General features: G+C 60.6%; 1 protein-coding gene across 7 annotated transcripts; it reads left to right on the forward strand.

Moving 5' to 3' along the window:
- Positions 1 to 1,005: 1,005 nt before the first annotated feature.
- Positions 1,006 to 20,856, forward strand: NELFA (negative elongation factor complex member A). Of its 7 annotated transcripts, XM_039838303.1 has the most exons (13): positions 1,197 to 1,334; positions 5,178 to 5,402; positions 5,686 to 5,796; positions 13,890 to 14,061; positions 14,850 to 15,011; positions 16,215 to 16,304; positions 17,610 to 17,740; positions 17,826 to 17,895; positions 18,175 to 18,266; positions 18,553 to 18,664; positions 19,446 to 19,715; positions 19,843 to 19,942; positions 20,046 to 20,856. In XM_039838303.1, the coding sequence occupies exons 4-13, from the start codon at positions 13,890 to 13,892 to the stop codon at positions 20,347 to 20,349; spliced, it is 1,503 nt and encodes a 500-aa protein (XP_039694237.1). In that variant the 5' UTR covers positions 1,197 to 1,334; positions 5,178 to 5,402; positions 5,686 to 5,796; the 3' UTR covers positions 20,350 to 20,856. The 7 variants fall into 7 exon arrangements, with proteins under 7 accessions (XP_039694232.1, XP_039694234.1, XP_039694233.1 ...); XM_039838302.1 differs by lacking the exon at positions 5,686 to 5,796; XM_039838298.1 differs by lacking the exons at positions 5,178 to 5,402; positions 5,686 to 5,796 and having other exon boundaries at positions 1,006 to 1,334.
- The last annotated feature ends 201 nt before the right edge of the window (positions 20,857 to 21,057 follow it).

Here is a 21,057-nt window from a genome sequence, read left to right on the forward strand (position 1 = left end):
AGGGGTGCGTTGGGTTGGGGGGGAGGTGGGGAGGTGTGAGGGGACAGGCGGGCACAGGCGCTCTCCCCGGAGATGACGAGGCCCAAGCTGTGCTGGGGGAGGCGGGGGCCGGGGATGTGCTGGGGTCCCTCCTGCGCAGGCCGCTCACTGCCCGCAGCCTCTTTCGGGCTCAGCTGCAGTGTGGCCTCCTCCGAGCCGAGGCCCTGGCTATGCCGCGCCAAACCAGGCCCCACTGCTCCCCGTTTGCGACCACACGCGGGAGTGCCTCCCGTTTGCTGTCCTGACCCCCGGGGGGCCCGTCTCTGGCCTGAGCCCCGTCACAGAGGTCACCGGAGGCAGGCGAGGCACGAGGGCTGGCGGCGCCGCTGAAGCCCACGGAGCCCCTCGCCGACCGAGCGCGCACCGTTCTCTCGTCCCCGACATGCCGCGCTGCCCGCGCCCGCCAGGGCAAATAGAAGTGTCCCTCGGCCCCGCGTCCCACCGTCCCGGAGGCTCCCGCGCGGCCCTCGCCGCCTGCCCCTCCGGCCGGCGGCGGCGGCGGCCCGGCTCGCCTCACTCTGCGACTCGGGATGCGTAAGGGGAACAAACCGCCGCGGCGCGAGCGTGTCCTCAGCCTCCCGCCAGCCCCGGATCCGCGCGGATGAAGGCCCACGGCGCTCCGCGGGCCGCGCCGCGGGGGGCGCGCGTGAAGGCTGGAGCCTGCCCGGCTCCCGTGACAACGGGGCCGCGCAAACGTCTCTCCGGCCTCGGAAACCTCCCTCCGGAGCGGGCTGAGCCGGCGGCCCGGCCGCTCGCGCCCCAGTTCCGCCGCGGGAGCAGACACGAGGCTCCGCCTCAGGCCGCCGCGCGCGCGCGCGCGCGCCGCCAGGGCGCGGACGCCTCTCCTGACGTCATCTTTCGGGGCCGCCCGGCGAGCCGGCCGCGGGCGCCGCCATATTGCGTTACGGCGGGCGGCGGGCCTTCGCCGACGTCCCCACCAAGCGCCGCGCCGAGGCCCCGCCCCCGGGCACGTCACCGCGGCCCGTCCGGCGGGCGCCGCCATGTTGGGGGGCCTCGCCGCGGGCGCGTAGGTGTCTTCATAAGATGCCGGCTCGGCGGCGGCGCCCGGCTTTTTCCCCCCCAAGATGGCGTCCATGCGGGAGAGCGACACGGGCCTGTGGCTGCACAACAAGCTGGGGGCCACGGACGAGCTGTGGGCGCCGCCCAGCATCGCGTCGCTGCTGACGGCCGCGGTCATCGACAACATCCGCCTCTGCTTCCACGGCCTCTCGTCGGCCGTGAAGCTCAAGCTGCTGCTCGGGACGCTGCACCTCCCGCGCCGCGCGGTGGACGAGGTGAGGCGGGCGGGGGCGCGGGGCCGGTCCCCCCACCCCCCGGGCCCCGGGGCCCCGGACCTCGCGGCCCCTCCCCCTCAGCCCTCCGCGCACCGTCACCCCCCCCACGAGGCCCCCCGCTACCCGTGGGGAGGAGAAGGCGGCGCCCTCCGGTGCGGAGCGGGGCGGCGAGGATGGACGCGAACCCCGAGCCCCCCCGAGCTGCGGGCCGGGCACCTGGGCGCGCCGGGCGGCGGCGCGTCCCCGCGGGGGTCTGCGGAAGAAGGCGGCGCAAGCGCCCCGAATTCCGAGTGGGGGTCCGGGGCGGAGTGCGGGGAGCCGGCTCTGGCCCCCTCGGTGGGGGTGCGCCAGGCTCCGCGTCCGCTTGCAGGGGCTGGCGGCCCGAGCGCCGGCCCCCCGGAGCCCCGGCTTCTCGGCGCCCCCGCCTCTGCGCCGCGCCGGTGGAGCGTGCGCCGTGCGTTTCGCGTCTGCCCTTCCGCGGCGCACCGTGCCGCTTTTCGTGCAAAATGGACGAGGAGGTCTTTAAGAGGCCGAGGCGCGCCGTCGTCTAGACACTCCCCAAGGACCGCTGCAGCGTGGTGACAGCGCGAGGGGTCGGGGTGGTTTCCGTCGTGAGATGCGCCAGGGCCTCAGCGGAGCGAACGCCGCGGAGAAACGGCCGTGCCGCCCCTGCGAGGCCGCCGCCGCCGCCTGCTCCCGCCGCAGCCCTCGCCCCGCCCCCTCCCCGCCGGCGGTCGTCGTCCCCCTGCCACTGCTTCTCAGTCGCATCTGCGGCCCTCGGCAGCGGAGCGGCTTCCCTGGCTGGAGCTTGCCCTGTGGCTTGCGTCCCGTGTGCCGTGTGTGCGCGCGCCGGGTGTCGCCGTCTGCTTTCGGTGGACACCATGACGGTTCATCCGGGCTGCGGCCAGCTGGGGTTTAGTCCTCACTGCTGCGTAACGTTCCATTCCCTGAGCGCGCAGCACTGTATTGTCACCCGGGGACAGTAGGTTGTGCTCAGCTCTTTGCTTGTGAATCAGCTGTCCCCACTCGCCACCCTGGCGGGTGGGTGTGCGAAGGTGCCGTTCGGTGTTTTTAAGTTTGTCTTCCAGAGTACCTGCACCATTTTTTTATAGTTGAGGTGTATTTGACATCCAGGATTATGTTAGTTTCAGGAGTACAAAGTAACAATTCAGTATTTGTATATGTTGCAAAATGATCACCGCAGTGAGTCTAGGTAAGGTCTGTGGCCCGCGCAGTTACAGGGTATTTTTTTCTTGCGATGAGAACTTTGAGGATTCGCTGCAGTAGCAGCTTTCAGACTCGCAGTTCGGTAGCCCTGACTGGTGCTGGTGCTGTCCCTTATAGCCTGGGGGTGCCCTCCCAGTGGGTTAACTTGTGGTTACCTCGTGGAGCATCTCTTCATTTGTTTATTTGGTTTGATTTTTTGTGAGTTGTCTGTTTAGATCTGTTTTGTTTTTTTAATTTATGCCTACAGCAACCCAGTCTTCCTAGGTGGTCTCCTATCCAAGTACTAACCAGGCCTGACCCTGCTCAGCTTCCGAGATCAGACATCAGGCTTGTTCAGGGTGGCATGGCCATGGACTATGGACCGTGGCTCCACTGGGGGCGAACCCAGGACCTCCTGTGTGTAAAGCAGACGTCCTCACCGCTGCACTATGGAACCACGTCTTCAAATTCCTTTTTTTTTTCTTGTTCTTTTTTTTTAAATTTGTAAAAAATGTTGGCCAGCAGGCCTTTTTCAGTTATATGTGTCACGAATGTCTCCCAGGGTGGCTTGACTTGCCTTTTTCATGGACTCTTTGGGCGCACAGCAGCTTGTGACTGACTAGGCGACGGATGCACCGCTTTCCCCGGGGCCCGCCCTGCCTGGGGCGGGTGAGGTGAGGGTGCGCCCCGTTTTCTCATCAGTGCTGTAGTTTTGCCTTCCACGTTCGAGTCTTCAGTCTCCCTGGAATTAACCGTTATGTAGGAGTTCGACTTGTTTATGTTCCACACGGATGTGTAAGCCTGGCGCATTTTTTTTTCTTAATTGATTTATGCCTACAGCACTTGGACTTCCCAGGCGGTCTCCCATCCAAGTCCTAACCAGGCCTGACCCTGCTTAGCTTCCGCGATCAGACATCGAAGCCTGGCACATTTGTCGAAACAACTGTCTTTATGTTCCAGACAGGACCCTTCGATCTGATCTGCACTGACACTTGGGCTGTGGGTTTGTCTCTGGGCCCTAGTCTGCTCCTTTAGCTATGTCCACGTCGCTGCATTAATAATCCACTGAGCCCTGTGATGCCACTTTATGCCACTTCATGTGTAGCGAGTCTCTCTTTGCTGTGCTGGGCCCTTTGCACCTCCATAAATATGTTGTCCTCACTTCTCAGGCTGCACATAGACTCACCTGCAACCGGTTGAGACTTTGATTAAGACTGAGTGAATTCATAGTTCATTCTGGGGTTAAATCATCTTAATAATACTGAATCTTATAAGAATGCAGGCAAATCTCTATTTAAGTCTTCTTTAATGTTTGTTATAAAGCTTTATGATTTTCTCAATTGAAGCCTTGCCTCTTCTGTTAAGTACTTTCATAGATACTTAGTATTTTTTCATGCTGTTACAAATGATATCTGTTAAAGTTTTATTTTCTTTTTAAATGAGTCTCTGAATAGAGTCTGTGCTACAGTCTTACTCATTGCAGTAACTTTCCTGTAGAATCTTCTTTATTTTTCTGTGTACCTACTGTTACTTTGTTTCTCTTTCCAATTACCTTTCATTTATTTTTCTTGGCTCACTGCGCTCACGAGGACACTGGTGTAGCGTCCAGGGTAGTTTCTCGTTTCTGGTCACACAGGGAAAAACTTTGAATATTTGCCAATAAGTAGTATGTTCCGTATTATTTTTGGTAGATACCTTTTTCTGGTTCATGAAATCCTTTTCTATTCCTAGATTTTTTAAAAATTATTTTAATCATGAATGAGTTTTTTAATAGCTCTATTGAGACATAACTCACATACCATACAATATGTACAATTGAATTGGTTTTCAGTATATTCACGGAGTTGTGCAGTGATCATCCTAGTCAATTTTAGAACATTTTCATCAGCCCCCAAATAAACTCTGTGCTGTTAACAGGCTCCCTCCCTCCGCCTCCCTGCCCTGGGCAACCACTGCTTTACTTTCTGTGTCTATGGATTTGCCTGTTCTGGACATTTCATGTAAGTGGAATCATACATGTGGTCTTTTGTGACTAGCTTCTTAGCGTGTTGTTTTCAAGGTTTATCCATGTTAGAGCATGTGTCAGTACGTCATTCCTTTTTCATGACTGAATGAAATTCCACTGTATTGATAGACTACATTTTATTCATCAGTTGATGATCGTTTGAGTTTCCAGTTTTTGTCTATTATGAATGATGCTGCTGTGAAAATTCACGACAAATTTTTATGGATGTATGTTTTATGGTTTCAGTGTGGACATGTTTTAAATTATCAGGTATATATACCTAGGAGGGGAATTGCTTGGGTCACGTAATAACTCTGTGTTTAACTTTCCGAGGAACTGCCAAACTGTTTTCCACAGTGGCTGCAGCATTTTTACATTTTACACCAGAGATTTTTACGTGTTCTAAGTTCTCATATCCTTGCCAACCCTTGCTGTTGTGTTTAAAATATCTATTGATGTGTAATTCACCACGTTAACAGAATAGGACTAATTGTGAACCAACTTGCATTCCTAACTTGGTCATTTTGTATTGTTGGATTATGTCGTCCTGATGTTTGGTATAGGAATTTTGTGTTTATGTCCATGGGTCCATCAGACGGGTGTGTCTCACTCAGCCTTTTTGTCCTGTTCAGGTCTTTCTGAGGGCCACCCACGTAGGGAGGGCAGTCTGCTCCCCTCACTCTACGTCCAGACGTTAATCTCACCCAGAAACAGTCTCGCAGATGCTCCCCGAGTAACCCAGAGTAACATTTGACCGGTGGCCCAGTCAAGCTGACCCAGAATCAACCATCATACACAGCACCTGCTACAACCTGTTTATTAATGAAATCCTGACACCAGTCCACTTGTTCTGTGATGTATGTGTTCCTCTCAAAAGCTAAGTAAACGACAGTTCTCAGCTAACACCGGGGAGGAGGAAAGATATTTTAGTGATCCAGTATTTTAGTTTATTCAGCGAGGGGTCCAAGGAGGACTCGGGCCCCTGCTCTCTAAGAAGTTGTTATCTGGTTGGGGAGGTGGGAATGACGTCTTGAAAACTGAGGCAGATGATTTCAGGGCTGTGCAGGGGGTGTTCTGCTAACTGTAAAGTGTCATGAAATGTGAATACTGGCTTTGTGATGTTTCGGTTATATTCGAAAGCGATCTGAAGAAGTCATCAATGCTGCTGCTGGATAAAACCAGTGATCTTCTTGATCCAAGACCTTGACATTGGTACCAAAGGAAATTTTAGGGAGAGCAGAGGTGACTGAGGTAACTTTATTTATTTATCTTTCATTTCTTGAGATAAATGTTTAATGCATAAAATTATCCAACTTGTGATACTGCCATGGGAAGTCTTAGGGCTCCCAGTGACCAGTGACTGGGAGAACTACACATATATTTATATATCTCAGCTGGAATGAGAAACACAAGGCCAGCTGCACAGGACGCAAGACAGTGCTTCTCCCAAGGACAGACTGCAGTCGCGAAGTGTCACAACAAGCCCTTCGGTCACTGTGGCTGTCTTATTCGCTGAGAAACTGTCGTCTAAATCACAGACCCTCAGAAGCTTCGCTGTTGAAAGCGCTTCAGTGGGAGCAGAGTGTCCACCTTCGCTCGGGGATCTGAGATGCTTTGCAGTGGAGAGGGAGCCCCTCTTTCCAGCCCAGGCACAGAGGCCAGGGAAGGGACATCCAAGCAGGACCTGCATGTCTCTTGCCTTTGTTGTTTCCAAGGAAACCGGACCCCAGTCCCTGTCACAGTTCCGACACTGACCTTACACAGACCCAGCACTTCACTGAAATGTCAGCTAAACTGCGCCGTTCCCACTGCCCCGAATCCGGTGCGCGGTCCCCCGGCTGCCTCTGATGGGCACCTCCGTCAGCCCTGGGTCGGTGGCCCCGCGTCCAGCCTGACGTGTGCCCTGCTGGCCTCGGGCCGGTCGGCCTAGCCAAGGCCCCACTTTGCAGCTAGTTCTGCGGTTTTCTCTGACGTGTTTTGGTGAAAATAATTTTTAGTTTATCCCACAGTTCGTTGGGCTTCCTCAAATTACGATTATCTTTCATGTGCTCTGGAAAGTTCTCAGCAGTTACTCTTCAGATAGTGCCTTTGCCCAGTTTGTCTGCCTTTCCGAATCTCCGCTTCGGAGTGCGTGAGGCCCCCCCGCTGTCCGCGCGGCCTCCCCACATTCCTCGTGATCGTCTCTGTCGCACTCTGGGTCGTGCCACCCCGTCTTCCTTCGCCTTCTGTTTTTTATTTCCTTCTTATGATTTTCTTGTCCTTCCTACGAGGTCTCTGTTTTACTTACCCCTTTCATCCCCGTGTCCTGCACCATCCCCGTAAATAGCGACCGTCCGGTTCTATTGAATGTTTTCGTGTATGTGTTCTTTAAAAATGTGTATTGCTTTTAGGGACTTTTTTCCACTTTTGGTGTAATTGACCTAAACTGCCCGTACTTAAAGTGTACCGTGTGACGTGCACACCTGTCAAAACGTCACAGCGAGGTAGCCGGTCACACCCTGCGTCCCCTGCCGCCTCCCTGTGACCCTTCTTCCCGTCCCCTCCGCGTGCTAAGGTGACGACTGACCTACTTTCTGCCACTGCAGATTAGTTCGCATTTGCTAGAACGTTATACAAATAGCATCTGCCGGCAAAAACTCCCAGAGAGGTGTGGAAAGGAGACACTTCACTCTGGTGAATAGTTTGCAGACCACACGACGCAGCCTCCGGCAGAAACCCGTGCGCCCCAGAACAAAGCCGGGGCCTCTGAGGGCAGAGTGGGGTGATGCTCGCTCAGGGAGCGAGTTCCATGTGATTCTGTGGCCAGACGGGAGTCCACAAGCCCAGACCCCGCTCAGTCCTCCGTGCAGACGAGGCTCCCAAGCCGCACGGTTCCGGTCGGGCCGGACCGTGCTCTGACGCGAGTGAGGACGTGGTGTCGTGCTGACAGACGAGGCGGGTCTCCGTCCGGCGGTCAGGGGGACACTAGGACCCCCTCGCGGTGGGCGACTCAGGCAGCAGGAGGCTGGAAGGTCAGCCCGTGGCTTTTCCCGAAATGTAGCAGCCATGAGTTCTCAGGGTTCACATTTACCCCTCTGGGTAAAACCTGCCGGAGACAGCATTGGTGATCGATGAGGTCAGCTTGTCCTGCGTCGCTGCCAGCGTGCCGTGGCTACCTTCTCCAGTCCGTCCAGCCCGCTGGGACTCTGTGGTCGCACAGTAGCCAGTGGAATAACCAGGGCCATCGCTTCAGAGAGGTCTCACCGAGGCGCCTGTTGAATGCACAGAAATTCTCTAACGTTACCTTCGTGCTGAGTTAGCCGGGTCACCATCGGGATCTTCTACGGGCGCCTGGAAGGCCGGGCAGTGAGGGAGCAGTTAGAGGACAAAGCGGCCCCTGCGTTTGCAGCATCCAGAAAGTCGGCGCGACCGAGCACGACGCCGGCGTCGGTCCGGTCAGCTCCCAGGCTCCGGTTTCGGCGAAGTCACCCAGCGTGATGAACGGCTGAGAGGGTGCGGTGGCCCGGGGGGGCGTCCCCCTCCGTGCGGCCCCTCGAGTCAGGCTCTGGTCACACCGAGCAGCGGCACGTTAAGCAAATTAGAACAACGGGACGTGCAGCCACGGCTCCCTCGCTTGGCCGGAAACGGGGGGCGCACGGCCCAGACGGCGCCTCGTACAAGGGGGTGCGAGGCCGGGTCTTCCCTGTGACCAGCCGTTCCCTGCTGCGAGGGGGCATGAAGTGACCGGCGTGTCGGTTCTGGTGGCAGAGGGGCCGTCGCGGCTTCACGGGGTTAGGGCCGGTCAGGAAGCTGCTGGCAGGGTAAGTATGGGATCGTCAGCTTCACCGAAGGAAGAGGTGGGCGTCGGGTGGCGTCCCTAGAGCACACCGCCCAAACCATAAGGAAGGTGACGGGCTTGTCCCTGGAGAACGGAGCCCGCTGACCTGCCCAGGAATACAGACCTCACGACAGCAGCGGGTAAGCGTGAGGACTGGCCCGGCCGGCCTCGTCCGGACGGTCATCCTCTCTGAATAACGTCGCTTTGAGGCGTCCCGTAGGCGCGGTGTCCTACACCCCAGTGAGTGCGGCGGTGAGCGAGCCTTTAAAGCGAGGAACGTGCAGGCACCACACATGGCCATGCCTGGTGTCCTTCCGAAGGGCTGCGGGGGCCCTGGGGGGGTCTTCCCAGCGGGGATCGAGGGCGCCGTCTCCAGGAGCAGGCTGTGCAAGCTTCGAACTGCTTTCAGGGGCTTCTGGGGCGAGTCCGAAGGCCCCCCTTGTCGGGCAGGTGCGCACATCCCGTGACCCCGTCTCGGTGGTGTCTGAGGGTGCTTCACAGGGCGACAGCCTTCACCAAAGGGAGCGGCCCGTGGGCAGAGCGGTACCGAGGGGAGGGTTTCAGGCCAAGGCCTTTCTCTTTCCGAAGCCCCGACGGTGGAGAGCGCAGGACTCGTCGCCAGCTGAACCTTGGCTTCCTCAGTGGTTCGTTCTGCAAAGCCAGGGGCCGCGTTCTGCTCGCCTGGTGCAGACTCTGCCGTCGGCTGCGGGTCCGCTCGCCCTGGTGCTCTCTGGGCTGTCTCCGGCCGGAAGGGCCCTTCTGGAAGGTTTGGCCGCCTGGCGCGAGGACTTCACACAGTGCGGGCATGTGCACGCTGTCACTGGCACATCTCTGTCCTCAAGAAGGGGGCAGTCGGGTTAAAATCTCTCCAAACCTCCAAAGTCTAGCATAGCAAATAGGCCTGATTAGTTTAATTTCCCCCCTTCGTGAAGAGATTTTTCCTTTGAGCCGCTTCAGGGACCCTTATGAAGACTTCTAGAGTTGTCTTTTAAGATCAAGCTTCTGTTTCAGCTTCGCCTTTGGGGCGTTATGTCGCACGTACCTGGTCAGGTAGGGACAGGTAGGGCCAGGTAGGGCGCAGGCCCCGTGAGAATGCTTCGTTGCCCATTTAACCTCTGCGGGCGGCCCCAGAATCTCGTGGGAGCAGAGATCAGTTCTCTTGGTGCACGATCTGGTCTGCCTAAGCCGCCGAAGCCCCGTCGGTGGAGAGCTCAGGACACGGTCCTGAACGAACGCAACCTGATTTTCCCGTAACTTCCTACCTATGAGCACATCAGGAACTCAGGACAGTGCCGGTCGCTCGGGCACACGTTAGAAGCTGGAGAATGTTGCTGAGTGAACCTTGCAGAGCTCATGCCCGTCGATGTTGTAGTTGGCAGCGTGGTCACCTGCCCCTTGGGAAGTGCTCACTGCTGCTGCCAGTCCAGGTGCTGAGTCCCCAGGGTGGCCGTGCAGGCTGGCGGTCGTGGGCACGTACGGAGCGTGGACGGTGGCGCAGGCACGGGTGGGACCGTGCCCTGGCCCCGGGGGCTCGGCCCCAGGAGCTGGGACTTGGGAGCTCTGCGAGAGCCTTTGCCTCCCCGCCCGGTCCCCGGGAGAGGCCCGCCCCGCCGTCGCAGTGGGAGTAAGGGCCCAACCTAGTTTTGCTTTGCATTTCTCTTATGTGGAATGGGCCCGAGTACCCTTTGCATTTTTAAGGATTTCGAATCATTTGTCTAATGTCAAGCTTCCTTAACGAGGTGCAGGACCAACTTCTTCGGGGGTATTTTTTTTAACTGCCTGTGATAGGAGCCGCAAGTATTTTTTCCCCAGTTTGTCCTTTTCTCTTTTGATTTCATTTATGGGATTTGGAGGGTTTTTTGTGTTTCTTCATGCAAAAAATACTTGTGTAGTAAAATTCAGATTCTTGTCTTTTGTGGTTCTTGGTTTAGACTCTACTCACAGAGGCCTTCTCACTCGGCAGTCATAAAGGAGAAAGCTCTCCGACGTTTATGGTCTTATTTTTCAAACTGAAATCTGATCCACCTGGAGTTTATATAGGAATAAAATCAGAGGGGAGGAACCCTAAGGCGTCAGTCATCCATTTTAATATCTGGTAACATTACTCTTTCTCTTATTTTTGAACTTTCTTCCTATTTTTCTTTGTTGATTTTCTCACAGGAAGTTTAGACTCACGTCATCCAGTTGTGTGCAGAAATCTTCCTGGAGTTCGAGTGGGCTTGCCCCAGAGTCACGGTACCTGGGGGGAGGTCTGTCCTCAGCGCTCGGCGCCCCTCACCGTGGGTCTGTCCGGGCCTCGCGGGGGCTCTGTGTCAGGGCGACGCTCTCAGGGTCTCTCCGCGTCCTGCTGCGTTTCTGGCCGGTGCCGCCTTGGCTGCCTGCCGTCCCGCTGTGTCTTGAGCTCATTTCTCTGCTTCGTGTCCTCGTTTCAGTTTTAAAACTCCACGGCGGTGTAACTGCTCACGGTGCCATGTCTCTGCGGGAGCTGCCGGGTGCTGCCGCCGTCCCCCGTCTTACTGGCTGCTTCCTCCAGGGCTCCAGCTGCCCCTGACTGAGGCAGAGCTTCCGGGCCCAGCAGGCGCTTGATGTCAGGGGTGGGCCAGAGCCCTGTTCCAGCTGACAGGGACTGTCTGTGGGACACTGGCCTTTCCATGTCGTCGGCCCGCCCGGGTTGGCTCGGCAGGGCTGTCCTGCTGCAGTCTGCCTCCAGAGACGGTGCCGCTGACTCAGACTTCTGACGTATGGGGACATGGCGCCTCACCAGGACCAGGGACATTCCTGCCTCCAGGCATGGCCAGGTCTCCTTGCTGCCCCGTACAGTGCCGGGTCCGGAGCGGCCTGCAGGCGTTTCGAGCTCGCCTCTGCTGGCCTCTCAGCCGCCCGCCCGGCCCCATTTTTTCCCTCATGCAGTTTTTCACATCTAGATATTCACATAGGATTTGTTCTTTTAAATCGTACAGTTCCGGGGTTTTGGTGTATTTACAGTGTTACGCAGCTGTCACCGCTGTCTGTCCATTAGCAGTCCCTCCCCAGTTCCCGCTCCCCCACCCCAGGGACCACCTTTCTACCGTCTGACTGGGTTTCTCTCTTCCGAACGGCCCGTGTGCATGGGGTCACCGCCGTGTGCTCCTCTGCGAGCAGCTGCCTGCACCTAGCCTAAGGTTTTCAAGGCTCGCCCACGTGGCAGCCGGTGTCAGGACGTCTTCCTGTCGCCACGTGACGTGGCATCGTAGAGCTGAGCCGCATTTCACCCTCCCGTCCCTCAGGGAGGGCTCGGTGTCACGTTCACTCTGTGGGCACCGGGAACACAGCCGTGCGGGCTCGGGCATCGGATGGACGTCTGTCCTCCGGTCGCTTGGGCTCGTACCGGGAGCGGAGCTGCTGGGCACGTGGCCAGGCCCCTAGTGGCCACACGGCTCCGCCGCCTGCCACGCGGGGCCCCGTCTGCCAGCGCCTCTGCCAGCGTGGTCTGGGCGCCCGGGCGTCGCGGGCGTCCTCCAGCGCGGTCCGTGTTTCCGGTTCCTAGGGCTTCGGGTCATTGCCAAGGGTGGGGCCTGCGGCTTCGCTGAGCCTCTTACACCAGCTTTAGATGCGAGTAGCTTTTTTAACGTAACTTTCGTTCCCCTGGACGTGTGTTTATTCTTAACTCCCTGTAGTGAGTGCCAGGTAACATTTGTCAGCTCACACCTTTTTGTTTGTTAATGGAGAACAGAGCTTAAGGTTCAGCTAAACAAAGGGTAGGTGGGTGGCAGACGAGCCATCCCCTGTAACAACAGAAATCCCCAGCACACATGTTAACAGATAAGTGTTTATTACCCTTTGCCACGTGTGAAGAACACACTTCTGCGTACTTTAAGGGATGGCCTTTTAGAATTGGGTCCGCTGGCCCGTGGGCTGCGTGTGGCCGACAGGCGGCGCCCAGTGTCAGTAGTGACACTGGAGCCTCGGGGCTTTAGCCCTGATGGCAGCTGCGCCCCTGCGTGGGCGGCATGTGCAGTGGGCGTGGGCGTGGGGAGTCGGGGCAGCTGCGGGGCGGCAGCTCCTGTTCCTTGAGGCCGAGTGTGGGGATCCGAGTGGTGGGGAGGAGTCGTCCATGCAGGGACACTGGACCCCTAATGCCCGGCCAGGCTCAGGCCCATTCCTGAAGGACAGTGGGCCAGGACCAGGGCCAGGGCTGGGGCCGGGCCTGGCTCTGGTGTGGCCTCCCGAGACAGGTTTAAGCCGGAGCGTGAATGGGATCCACAGATCACTTTGAAGGCACGTGCGCTGCCTCGGTGTGTCAGATCGGGCGGGGCGGGGGGGTGCAGGTAAGAGGTGGCAGGCAGATGACTGCAGGCCCCCAAAGGACAGGGCCCGGTGGGAAGGGGAGCGTGGGGGGGCCTGTGTTTAGGTTTCGGACTGGGTACTGTCAGCCAGGACAGCACAGCAGCAGAGGGCTCTGAAGTGACCACCTCTCACACCCCGAGCTCCTCGCAGCTGGGCGACCGCCGCGCTGCTCCCCGCTGTTCGCACCTGTCGGAGGAGTGTGGCCGGGGGGAGCAGGGCAGGTGCGGCCTTCGGTGCTCCCGCGTGGCGGGCTCTCGTCTGGCTGCAGCGGCCCCTGCGAGCTGGGGCTCCGCGGTTGGCAGATGGCACTGAGGGGGTGCGGGCGGGGGCCCCAGCTCTCGCGGCCCCACGTCACCTTGGTCCTCTGGCGGACCAGCCTCTTCTGGGCTCTCTCGTGCCATCTGGAGAGAGTGACGTGGGCCACCCGGTGCCCAGTGCCTGCCGACTCCAGCCCCCAAAGGCCATCGTCCTCTGAGGGGCCGGTGGGCACACATCGCGGAGCTCCCGGCACCTTCCCGGGTGTGCACTGCAGGTGGCAGGACCCCGTCTGCTCTGCCAAGTGTGTCAGGGCCACCTGCTCGCCGCAGCATTCCACCGCACGTCACGGCCTCGGGCCCAGCCATCTGCGCCCCGGTGTCCCGTCAGCGGGCCCCCTGAATGTGGTGTGGGTGCTGGTGTCATTCTCAGCTACATGCACCCAAGGCAGGAGCTGGCACGCGTCAGCTCATCGTGGCTGGCCTTCACGTTTCCTGTCGCACCAGCACACGTGGAGATCGGGTGTGGCCACGGGGGTCCGTGGGACGTGCAGCCACCCCAGCAGGAGGGTGGGCAGTGGGTCTGGGTGGGGGCACTGGCTGCGAGTGGGCGTTGCAGCCCAGTGGAGGCCGTGGGAGCCCAAGGAAGTAGGATGGCCCTGGGGTGGGGGACACAGGGGAAGGGGAGCCTGCAGGTTCTAGTGTGGGTGGGGCTGGGCATGGGGCCAGTTGCTGTAGAGGTTGGAGGGTGCCTGTGACCCCCCAGAAGCTCCGTGGGTTTGGAGGGCTCCTCTGTGTTCAAGAACAGGATCGTGGATGCTCCCTTCCGCTCGGCCCCACCTGCATACACGGGCAAGGTGGCTATGGGGTCCCAGCAGGGGCCAAGGGTGGCGGGCAGCGGGGCTGCTGGCAGCCGCTCAGGACCCCCGTCTCTCCTTTCTCGGCAGATGAAGGCCGCCTTGACGGAGATCATCCAGCTGGCCACCCTAGACTCGGACCCGTGGGTCCTCATGGTGGCCGACATTCTGAAGTCCTTTCCTGACACGGGCTCGCTTAACCTCGATCTTGAAGAGCAGAACCCCAACGTTCAGGATGTCTTAGGGGAACTCAGAGAAAAGGGTGCGTGTGTGTGTGGGCCCTGCCGGGAGGAGGGGTTGCTTCCTCTAAGACTTCTCTCCCGCCGCGGGTTGGACTTGGGGTGCGTGGCACTGAGCACGCACACGCTGGCCCCTCGTTTGCCGTGAACGCGCCACCCGTGCCGCGGTCTAGCTTCCTGCCGGTCTGTGAGGAACAGGCCGCGACGGCAGTGGGACCCCGTCCTCCCTCTGCCATGTCGTCTGAGACGCAGTTACCGTCACGTCCTGGCTCTGCCCCGGGCCCACTCGCTCGTAACAGCCCAGCGCGCTGCGCACCCTCCGGGGTCTGGGAAACAGACCCGAGACGTCTCCATCCTGCGCTGGGTCCAGGCCAGGTCTATGGCCACCCGGGTGATGTCCCCTGGGCGGGAGGGGCTCGCTCTGCCATCAGAGGCCTGGGCCTGTCAGGAAGGGGCTCGTCACGTGGTCCACTCCCCAGCTGACCTGGGCAGCCAGAGCCCTCCCCAGGTGTCCTCTGCGCGCTGAGCCCCGGGTGAGTGGCCAGCCGAGGAAGCTTGCCTCGTGGCTTCTTCTGAGGCCAGGACTCAGCAGGGTCCCGGAGGCCACTTGGGGGGGGGGCAGGCCCTGGAAAAGAGACACCCCGATGGCCTTGGTGGCTGTGCGATGGCTGCAGGCTGGGGCCCGGGCGGGCAGTCCTGTGGGCGCCGGCTTCGCTTCGCGTCTCGGATTCGCTTCATCTTCGCTGTGAACACCGCGGCCCGCGCCAGGCCTCGCGCCCCTGACATGCCGTGTTGGTCCTTGACCGGGCAGTGAGCGAGTGCGAGGCGTCGGCTATGCTGCCCCTGGAGTGCAGGTACCTGAACAAGAGCGCCCTGACGACGCTGGCCGGGCCCCTCACGCCCCCCGTGAAGCACTTCCAGCTGAAGAGGAAGCCGAAGAGCGCCACGCTGCGGGCCGAGCTCCTGCAGAAGTGTAAGTGCCAGTCCTGGGCCTGGGGCGCGGGGGGCGGGGCGGGGGGCGGCCGGGCAGCCCTGCGCCACTGCCCGCCGCTGCCCTGCGACACTGCCCGCCACTGCCCGGCGCCACTGCCCGGCGCCACTGCCCGGCGCCACTGTCCGCCACTGCCCGCCGCTGCCCGCCACTGCCCGCCGCTGCCCGCCGGCGAACGGCTCTGCCTTCTGCAGCTCGTGTTCTGCGGTTTCCTTGAGGGTTTGTGGTGCTTGAACTGTCTTCTCAAGACCATCAGAGTGTATAACATTTTCCAGGTTTTTTAGAAATTCATTTATTGCTATACTGAACTATGTTCTAAAAAATCTGTTTTAGAAACTCTGAATTTTTATGTTAAAGTGTGATTTTTGTTACAAAAATGAGACCTGTGCCCGCTGAGTCACACGGGCGCTGAGTCAGGTGGCCTTGTGGGTTTTAGAAGGCGGGGCCCCTCCTGGAACGTTCCTTACTCGAGCTGGGGCGATTCTCAGTTTGACCTGAAGGATGTTGGGTCGCTTTCTTTAGTCCCTTTGCATGTAGTGGCTTATACCACGTGTGTCGAAGTTGCTTGCCAGGAAAAAGGCAAGGAAACCAGTTCCTTCAGCCAAGTGGCAAACCACGGATGTCAGTAAACTCGGCTCACCGGCTGCGGAACTGACAGTAATAACGTCCGTAAATGCCGTTTTCAAAGAACTGGAGTGAGATGTAGCAGCGTTGGTTCGGGACAGAGCGCGTCCTGGCGTCTGTGCAGCTGTGGCCTCACAGAGCCAGCAGGACCCGCCACACCTCAGCTCCCCACCCCGTGTGGTCAGCCTGGCACGGGGCTCTGTCCCTCTCTGAGCCGCGTCATGAAAATCTCGCTTCCTTCCTCACATTTATGAATCTATGGGGAAACTGAGGGTGACCGAGGGCGAGGACACTGCCCCGGGCTGCATCCGGGTGTCGCCCACGGCGCAGAGACTCGGAAGGCCCCTCCGGCCCTGTCAGAGCGCAGGCTCGATGCAGCGGATGTGGCTGGACGTCCACACTCGCTGCGGACCCCTCAGCGGGCGGGCCACACGTCTGGAAGAACAGCCGCTGCCTGTGCACCCCTCACGTGTCGCGTGCCGGGCGGAGGGAGCAGGGCCCCTGTGCGGGAAAGGCATGGCGTCCCTTTGTTAGTTGCTGACACCGCCCTTGTCCCCGCAGCCACCGAGACAGCGCAGCAGCTGAAGAGGACGGCGGGGGTGCCCTTCCACGCCAAAGGCCGGGGGCCGCTGCGGAAGATGGACACCACGAGTAAGCTGCGCCGGCCGCCCCCTCCCGCGTCTGCGCATGCGCTGGCCCAGAGCTGCCGTCACTGTCACGTAGGAGGGTGTCATTAAACGAGATCTGAGCGCTGGCAGGCCTTGGGGGCCCTGGCAGGCTGTCGGCAGGCGCTGGGCAGCGAGGCCGGAGCGTGGGGCAGCCTCTGAGGCGCTGTCCCTTCCAGGAGGGGTGGGCAGGGTGTGCGCAGGTGGCAGGGGATGCCCCCCCGACCCACCACGCTGTCCTTGTGCTCTGCGTCTCGGTGCCGGCGAGGAGGGAGTGCCACCCACGGAGTGAATGTGGCCCTTCCTCATGAGCTTCAAGACCCACTGGGGAACAGGTGGCCTGCGACACGGGCCTCCTGGGGGTTGGGAGCACAACGCGCCGCCTGCACATGACAAGCAGACGGCTTACCCTGCCGGTTGCCTGCGGGAGGCAGAGACAGACAGCCGGGAGGACAGGACGGACGTTCTCCCGAGTCCCATGTCCCCCACTGCCCAGGACGCAGGGAGGACGGCCACGTGCAGACAGCAGACAGGCGTGACACTGAGCCACTGGGGGGCCTTGGGGGGCACCCTCTGTAGGGCCCAGCCCCTCAGCTCACTTCCATCTGTCACAAGCAGACCCAAGGTCCCGACGCTTTCACATGGGACCTGCTGTCTTGGTGTCAGCTCCTTGTCCCACGTGCATTGCGTGGGCGCCCCCTATGGGGCCCGGGCCTGCCTGCTGGGTGCCATCATGGAGCCTGGGGGCAGGGATGCGAAACCCTGGTGTGTCCAGCGACGTCCTGACAGGCGCAGGGCTAGGCTGGGGGAGGGAGGGTGATTCAGTGTGTGCAGCCGTCAGGCCCGTGACAGGTCCCCTCGGCAGAAGGTGCCAGGGCTGGAGGCCGAGCGTCTCTCATGCAGGTGAGACGCCGCGTGTCAGGCGCACAGCTGTCGAGGTGGCATCTTTTCACTGGTTTTGGCAAAAATGTCATGAGTGGGCTGTGATGTCATCGCTTGCCAAGGCCTTGCTCTTGTGGGCCGGCCATGGAGAGTGGGCGGGTGGCAAACGTCTCAGGGACGTCCCCTCCCCGCCCTCGTGGAGGTGCACGAGTCTGGGGTCTCGCCAGGGCGCACGCCTGCTCAGCACCCAGCAGGGCATCGTGTGCTGACGGGGGGGCCGTGGGCCCGCGCCCCAGAGCACGCCGGCAGCCTCTGCGCGAGGGCAAGGCGGGGAGCGCGGAAGGGGCCGCAGACGAGCCGTCTCTGCTGGTCATCGCCACCGCACCACTGAGCCCCGTCCTCCCTGCAGCCCCACTCAAAGGCATCCCGAAGCAGGCGCCCTTCAGAAGCCCCACCACGCCCAGCGTCTTCAGCCCGGCCGGGAATCGGACCCCCATCCCGCCCTCGAGGACGCCGCTGCGGAAGGAGAGGGGCGTCAAGGTGGGCCCCCTCCCGCGGCATCTGGCCCCCCCGGCTGGCCTCACGCCTGCGCCGCAGCTGAGGGTGGGCTTCTGTGTCTTGGCAGCTGCTCGATATTTCCGAGCTGGACATGGTGGGCGCTGGCCGAGAGGCGAAGAGGAGGAGGAAGACGCTGGGTGCGTTTCCGGGGCTCCCTACCGGGCTCACGGCCACGGACGGAGGCGGCTGTGGGCGGCCGGGCTTCTTGTTCTCCCCTCCTGGAGGCCTGTTTCTCGTCTCCCTGGTGCCTTTTGTGTCTCAGCATGGTCACTTTTAACTGAAGAGGTGACCGCAGGTGGCGGCCCTTTTCCTGAGGGCTCACTTTGCTCTCTGCCCGTGACCTGGGGGGCTGGCTCGTGCGGCGGGTCAGGCCGGCCTTGCTGAGCCCAGCCCTGACGAGGACCCTGCTTCGTCAGCAGACACAGAAGTGGTAGAGAAGCCAGCCAAGGAGGAGACGGTCATCGAGAACGCCACCCCGGACTACGCAGCCGGCCTGGTGTCCACTCAGGTAGGGCCAGCGCCCCCGCCTGCCAGTCTCGCTGTCCAGTACGTCCGCGGCCAGAGCATGTGCCCTGGTGTTGATGATTAGCCACTGGGACGTGCTGTCGGAGCATACGTGTGTATGTACACACGTACGAGCACGCATGTGCAGGGTGCGTGTGTGCGCATGTACACGGACAGGTGTGCACCAGTGCCAGCTCCCCTGGACTGCCTGTGTGTGGGGGAGGCGCCAGGGCCCCCGGGGAGCCCAGCATTTGGCCTCTCCCAGGACGGACCCGAACTCTGTCTTCCAGAAACTCGGGTCTTTGAACACGGAGCCTGCGCTGCCGTCCACCAGCTACCTGCCTGCCACGCCCAGTGTGGTCCCAGCCTCATCCTACGTCCCCAGCTCTGAGACCCCACCAGGTGAGCGGGCACAGGCTCACCAGGTGGACGGTGTGCCGGGGTCAGCCTGCCCGAGGCTCCTCCCCAGCACCCACCTGGCAGTGACCCCTGCCCACATGGTGCTTCCTGGGCCGTCAGGACATAGCCCTGCTGGTGCTGGCCGGCCCCCTGGCTGGCACGGTTTAAAGGAACAAACCCAGTTTTCACCTGCTTTGCCCTTCCTGGGGAAAACAGGCAGCTGCTCCTTGTGCATGTGACAGGAGCGAGTCCCAGCTTAGAGGTTGTCAAGGTGACAGCACCTCAGGGTCCAAGAGTCCTTTCACAGCCCCAGAATTTCAGAGAAAAGGTATTGAAGGGAAGAGTGGTCTCAGAGGGTTCTGCTCTGAGGTTCTGCTCCGTGGGGCTCGGCGTTGCTGCCGGAAGCCTGTGCCTGGGGAGGGGCGGCCAGGGGCAGCCACGGGGTCTGGCAGCCGGATGGGGCTCGAGGCTGTCTTCCTGCCTCCTCACCAGCGCCCAGGCCAGGAGCTGACCAGAGCCCAGGCGTATTGTCTGCAAAGGCCTAAGACCTCCGGCTCCAGGCTGGGGCCCTCGGGGGCTGTGCCCCTTGAACCCCTGGAGGTGCTGCTCAAGGCCCTTGTGCCCGCTGCCAGGGGCCTGCTGAAGGCCGAGGGGCCCGGAGCCGAGGGCTGTCAGGGCCAGGGAAGTAGGGCAGAGCCTCGCCGTTCCCCTAAGAGTAGCAGGGCCGGGCACAGCCTGGGGAGTCCTGGTCCTGCCGGCCCCTCAGGCCTCATTCTGCTCACAGCCCCGTCTTCCCGGGAAGCCGGTCGGCCGCCGGAGGAGCCCAGCGCCCCCAGCCCCGCCCTGCCGGCGCAGTTCAAGCAGAGGGCCCCCATGTACAACAGCGGCCTGAGCCCGGCCACGCCCACGCCCGCAGCTCCCACCTCACCCTTGACGCCCACTACGCCCCCGGCTGTCGCCCCTGCTGCCCAGGCACCTCCGGTGGCCACGGTGGCCCCACAGACCCAGCCCCCCGCCCAGCAGCAGCCCAAGAAGAACCTGTCCCTCACGGTAGGTATGCCTTGGAGGGGCTGCGGGCCACCGGGCGGGCGGTGGGGCCTGGCCTCCCGCGCCGGCAGCACAAGGACAGGAGGTGGCAGGCTGGGCCCAGGCCCTCACGCCCCACGCCCCGCACCCTGCAGAGGGAGCAGATGTTCGCTGCCCAGGAGATGTTCAAGACAGCCAACAAAGTCACGCGGCCCGAGAAGGCCCTCATCCTGGGCTTCATGGCTGGCTCTCGAGGTGCGTCCATGCTGTTGGCCGGGTGGGGGGCGGGGGCCCGGCTGGGGTGGGGGACAGGCCCCTTGGCCCCAGGTGCCCGCCCAGCAGCACCCACCCTCCACAGAGAACCCGTGCCAGGAGCAGGGCGACGTGATCCAGATCAAGCTCAGCGAGCACACGGAGGACCTGCCCAAGTCAGACGGCCAGGGCAGCACCACCATGCTGGTGGACACGGTGTTCGAGATGAACTACGCCACGGGCCAGTGGACGCGCTTCAAGAAGTACAAGCCCATGGCCAACGTGTCCTAGGGCCGCCGGCTCCAAGCGGGCTCCGAGGGACGCGGCTCCGTCCCCCCGTGTGCGGTCGAGCTCCAGCTGACTTAAGCTTTAGGTTCCTCTCTCTGGGGTGTTTTGGACTTATTTTTTAAATTTTAACATGGGTTACTTTTTGTGTGATCTAAGACTTTTTTGGATTCGATATTACATTTTTGAATGTTAAAGTTAACCAAAAAAGTTCTAACTTCCTAGTTTTAGCGACAGCCGTTAGACTTTTACCTTTTTTACTTTTCTTAAATTCCACTGACGAGGGGAGGTGTTTCTCGGCTCTCCTGCCCCAGGAGGTTGAGGGGACCAAAGGTGGCACCCGGCGTGGGTGGGGGCGGGAAGGCTGGGCCACTCAGCAGCTGCTGGGCTCACCTCACCTGCGCGATCTCCGGGGCCTGTGTCTGCGTGAGAACCGCTGGCCCGAGCTGTGCTCCCGCCAGCTCAGCCTCTCCGTGCCCGTGGGGAGGATGTCCAGGGCTCCCTCCTGGGACCTGGGGCGCAGCCGGCTGCGGGGCTCCCCTTGCCTTGAGCGTGTGCCTCACCTTTAATGGGACTTGGGAACCAACTTAATATTTTTAAAATAAAAAAAAATTTCCCAAACCAGAACTACACTTACTGTTCTCGGTTTTTGTTCTATGTCCAAAGGCCATGTCGCCTCTGCCCTGCAAGTCAGAAGCAGAACGGCCGTCCTGGGACGGAGCCCTTCTCCAGGCAAGGGGTGTCAGGGCTGTGCCAGGTGCCTGGGAGTGACAGTTCAAAGTGACCGGAAAAGTGGAAGAAAGCCCCAAACTTCACACACAATGCGATCTCAT

Source organism: Pteropus medius, unplaced genomic scaffold, assembly GCF_902729225.1.
Source record: "Pteropus medius unplaced genomic scaffold, Ma_sr-lr_union100, whole genome shotgun sequence".
Classification (NCBI taxonomy): domain Eukaryota; kingdom Metazoa; phylum Chordata; class Mammalia; order Chiroptera; family Pteropodidae; genus Pteropus; species Pteropus medius.